Source organism: Octodon degus, unplaced genomic scaffold, assembly GCF_000260255.1.
Source record: "Octodon degus isolate 3935 unplaced genomic scaffold, OctDeg1.0 scaffold00127, whole genome shotgun sequence".
NCBI lineage: Eukaryota > Metazoa > Chordata > Mammalia > Rodentia > Octodontidae > Octodon > Octodon degus.
Genome location: NW_004524703.1, coordinates 5,751,353 through 5,756,086, shown reverse-complemented (window position 1 = coordinate 5,756,086; position 4,734 = coordinate 5,751,353). Strand labels below are relative to the sequence as shown.

General features: G+C 39.2%; 1 protein-coding gene across 3 annotated transcripts in view; it reads left to right on the top strand.

Annotated features, from left to right (window-relative positions):
• Ero1b (endoplasmic reticulum oxidoreductase 1 beta) overlaps positions 1 to 4,734 on the top strand; it is a 57,397-nt gene that overhangs the window by 20,271 nt on the left and 32,392 nt on the right. For all 3 annotated transcript variants that reach the window (XM_023700863.1, XM_023700862.1, XM_004640839.3), the window contains exon 3: positions 2,051 to 2,134. In XM_023700863.1, the coding sequence (XP_023556631.1) occupies positions 2,051 to 2,134 (84 nt within the window). The remainder of the gene's footprint in view (positions 1 to 2,050; positions 2,135 to 4,734) is intronic.

Below are 4,734 nucleotides of genomic sequence, written 5' to 3'. Positions count from 1 at the left end.
TAGGATATCATGTCCGCATCTTGTACAGCAGTTAACCACTAGGAAGAATGTATGCAATGTGTTAATTATTGAAACTGTCCTACCAATTTGGTTTGAAACTCTCATTGCTATTTGTTTCTCAATAAAATTATGGGAGAAAATGTGCAGAAATTTATGTAAGAAACAAACCAAGGAAGAAGACATAGGAGTGGAGGTGAGGGGCTCAGAGAGAAGTATAGGACCTTACCTAGGGGAGTGCTTTACAGTCTTACTAAATGTGGATTTAGTTTTGCTGAGTGTGCTGGGAAGTCACAGAAAGGTTCTGGGTAGCTGTTATGGCTTATATCTGGATGTCTCTTTAGTGCCTCACACACTGATAGGTGGGGCTCTTCAGAGGTGGCTAGATCCAGGGCACATAGATGTTGATTAAGGGGTGTGGTAGTAAATTAGTCCACTGATTTGGTTTAGCATAGTTTTAGACATGGATAAAGGGAGGACCCAAACTGTGTGATGTAGCCTGGATGGTAAATAGAGAGGCTTTGCCCTTGCTATGCTGCTGCTGTTTGCTGCTTTGCTTACTGTTTTTCTGTCTCTTGCTTGCCATGGACTGTTTTTCCTCTGTCTTTCTCCTCTGTGATGCTGCTCTGCCTTAGAGCCAGTCAACCATGGATTGAAACCTCTACAGTTATGAGCCAAAACAAACCTTTTGTCCTTTAACACAGTGGATATTGGGTATTTTGTCTCAGCAGTGAGAAAAGTAACTGTGACATCAGTGATTGCTAGAATTTGTTTTTTGAGCTAACTGTGGTTGCTGTGTGGCATAGATAGTGGTAGAAGCAAAGAGAGTATTGCAGTAGCTTAGACAAAAGATAAATGATGACAGTGGAAGTGGTGAAAAATAGGCAAAAGGATTGTGTAAAGGGGAAGAAGAGATGAAACAGAATATAACTTAGATTTTTTGGTTTGGACAGCCCATCTGCAAGTCCTATTAAATTACCAGCTTCCTTTCATATGTAGACTATGGAATTGTGATATGTTTACCTTGTGTAGTAAAGTATCCTGCCTCTACTGTCTTGCCTTGTCCCTCCCCCTCCTTTTCCATCTAAACATCAGCCAGACTGGTGGCTCTTGATTCCCAGAACTACAAGTTCTTCATTGCCTTATCTAATGTAAGCATTCCTCAACTTTTATCCTTCCAAAAGCATTACCCCCTCAGAGATCTCCCACCCCTATCCCAACTATTATGAAAGTCCAAATTTTCCTCTATAGCATCTATGACAACTTGCAACTAATTAGAAATACAAATACTGATTTTCTGTTTCTGTCAGTGTATTTTAAGTTTGGTGGGGGTGGAGGGATTCTTTTTCTGCTGCTGCTTTATCTGGAGCCTAGCCCAGCACCTGGCACATAGTAGGTGTTGCATTACCTCTCTAAGGAAGTGGACACAGGAAACCCAATGGTGAAGTCACCTTAGGAACTAAGTTCTGTCCAGTGTTCAAGGGAACAGTGAACTTGGATGTTCCTTTTTTTAAGTGTCAGAACAATCGTTTATTTTAAAAATTAATATTACATTTGAGTGTTTGGAAATTTTCAGTTATTTAAAATTGAGCTTTATAAGTGCCGCAAGGATAAGAAACATTTTCTTTTTACTAAAGTGTTTATTAACTGTTTTAATCACCTCATCATCAATGGGACACAATACTCAACACCCACAATGTAAAGGAGGAGAGATTTAATTTGGTTAATAGTTTGTAGAGGTTTCAACGCAAAGTCAGCTGGCTCCAAGGCGGGGTGACATGGCAGAGGGGCACTGTAGAGGAGAGCAGCTCATGGCATGGCCACAGGGAAGCAGGTTAAAGAAGTGAGGGGGAGAGAGAAACCCTTCCAAGCCACACACTCAGCCTTTTCAGCCAGATCCCCCCTCTTAACAGCGAGTCAACTATCATACCCTCATAATCCAGTCACTTCCCAAACCCCACCTATGATCACATGATCATATGATCACATGGTGCTTTGGGGAATATTTAATTCTAAAATATAACACTAACATTAGCATATTCTTTTTCTCAAGGTTAATCTGAAGCGACCATGTCCTTTCTGGGCAGAAGATGGCCATTGTTCCATAAAAGACTGCCATGTGGAGCCCTGCCCAGAGGTATGATAAACTGAGGGAAAAGCTTACTTTCTCTTGGGACTTGTAAATAAGCACATCCTCTATATTTTAGGCTAATGTCAATGAGTTTGGACTTTGTCTTAGTTACTCTTTTCTGGTTGCTGGGACAAATACCCAAAACCCAAAATGAAGGAAGGAAAGGTTTTATGTAGCTCACAGTTACTGGAGGTTTCAGTACATATTCAGCTGGCTCCAAGGCAGGGCAGCACATAGCAGAGAGCAAGAGCACAAGGGGGAGGTAGCAGCAGCTGAAGCTGCTATCTTCTCTTCCCACCTTACATTGTAACGCAAATACCATGCCCCAGGGCAGGTGCAGTGTCCACACCCACAGTAATCAATCACAAACTCCAGAAGCTGCCCCAAGACTGCATGAGGCTTTGGGGTTACACCTAGAAACAAACCATAACAGACTTGTTTGGCAAATTCATATACTCGTTGCCTTCTTCATAGATCAGTGGCTTATTCTATATTTGTCACCAAAATGGGTTTAGAGATACTTTTCTATACCATGGTATAGGTGATTAGATGTAGTATAGTCCAGTTGTATGATGGAAGGAAGATCAGAGGCCTGTTCTAGATTGGGTCTGCAATTGGCTTTTATTTCATGCTGTATGGAATCTGTATCCCATTTCATAGGTTTAAAAAACTCAAAACAAGGGCCAGGGAGATGGCTCAATAGAATAAGCGCTTGCCTGGCAAGCTCAAGGGCCTGAGTTCAATCCCCGGTTCTTCAAAAAAAAAAAAAAAAACTTCAAAACACACAAAAATCAAAAACAAACCTGGACCCTGACCTTCAAATTTAGAATGGAAATTTCATTGGCTAAAGGGAAAATTTACAGGCTCAAAGTTGAGTTTTAATTTTTTTTAAAGGGTGTGCTATACTTATTATCAAGAGCATGTTATATTTTAAACTTTTAAAATAATTTGTATGGGTGCTGGGAATTGAACCAGGAAATTAATATTAATATATTCACTAATAGCTATATAGCTCTTAATCATAGTGCCAATGACTTTGATATTCTTGTGCATCGTAAAGGGGGGAGGGTTTTGGCTTAGAATCCAATCAATTATAGTTTACATTTGGTTGCCATGTCTACCTTTTCTCTTTTCCTCTAGGACTGGTCCTTAGTATTCTCTTTTTCTTGTCTCCTACAATAAAGGAGATCAAACCAAGGGACTTGTACATTTATTTATTTAGTTATGAGAATACAAAATAGTAAAAAAAAAAAAAGACATGATACAGACTTTCCTTAAACAAAATAATAGGAATTAATGGTTATATTACGTAATGTTTTCAAATTAGTTGTTTAGATTACCAAATATAAACATACAAAATTGGTTTTAAAAGAAGAAAAAAGAAGAAATTGAAGGGGATGAGAAAAAAATTAAAAATTAACTGCTTCTTTCAGTAGACCAGAAGAAATCATGTGTAGTATCACTGAGCTACACCTGCATTCCCCCTTGGCCCATTTTTAAACTGAGTTGATCCTTGCTGCTGAATTTAAGAGTTCATTATTTGGCTTTGATACATTACTATTTTTTTAAGGGAGTGGAAAAAGCACATGTGTTTGAACCTAGAGAATTGCTGAGTCACATACCCAGTCTTTTAATTTTTTCAATTTTTATATTTTGTATTTGGTATAAGGTCTCACTATGCAGCTTGGACTGTAGTGATCTTCCTGTCGCAGGCTCCCCAGTGCTGGGATTACGGCATGGGCCCCATTTTGGGAGCCCACATGGCACACCCAGGGTTCTGAGGCTGGCACAGCATGCAGTACAGGGGATCAAACTCAGGTCCTTGTGCTTGCCAGGCAGACATTTAGACCACTGAACCATCTCTCCAGCCCCAGATAGCTTTGTTTATTGCCTTTATCTTATTCCATTCCTTTCCTTCTCCCAGAGATAAAAACTGTCCCTTCTTACTGATTCTTTAAATAGTGTGAGAATTTTTATACCTTTCTCTCTTTGGGGGGAAATTTATTAGACATTTCATGTTTTCCCCAAACTTGTATTACAATTTGCTTTCTATAATAACTTACTCATGAGGATCACTTTATAATTTACACACTGCTTCATATTATTTGTGTTAGTGGCAATTGCCAGATTTACTCTTTTCTTGATTTTGGTTTTATATTTAATTTTATTAAGTTATTACTTTTAGTACTTTTTGAGGTGGTTTGATATATTACTCATGACAATTACCTGTGGTATCCTAGCATTTCTTCATAGCTTTAGCTAATACTTAAAGCATGTTCTCCATCCAGCCTTTTGAAAGGCTGCTAATGTGAGCCAAGCATGGTGGTGCAATCTTATAATCCCAGAATTTAGGACAGCTGAGGCAGGAGAATTCCAAGTAGAAGTCTAGATTGGGCAATTTAGTGACTTACCAAGACCCTATCTCAAAAAAAATTGAAGGAGGAGAAGGGGGAGTAGGGAGATAGCTCAGTGGCATAAGCGCCTGCCCGGCAAGCACAAAGTCCTGAGTTTGATCCCTGGTACCACAAAAATAAATAAATAAAGTAAAAATTAAAAAAAATAGAAGGCGGGCCCGGGGAGATGGCTCAGTGGAATAAGTGCTTCCT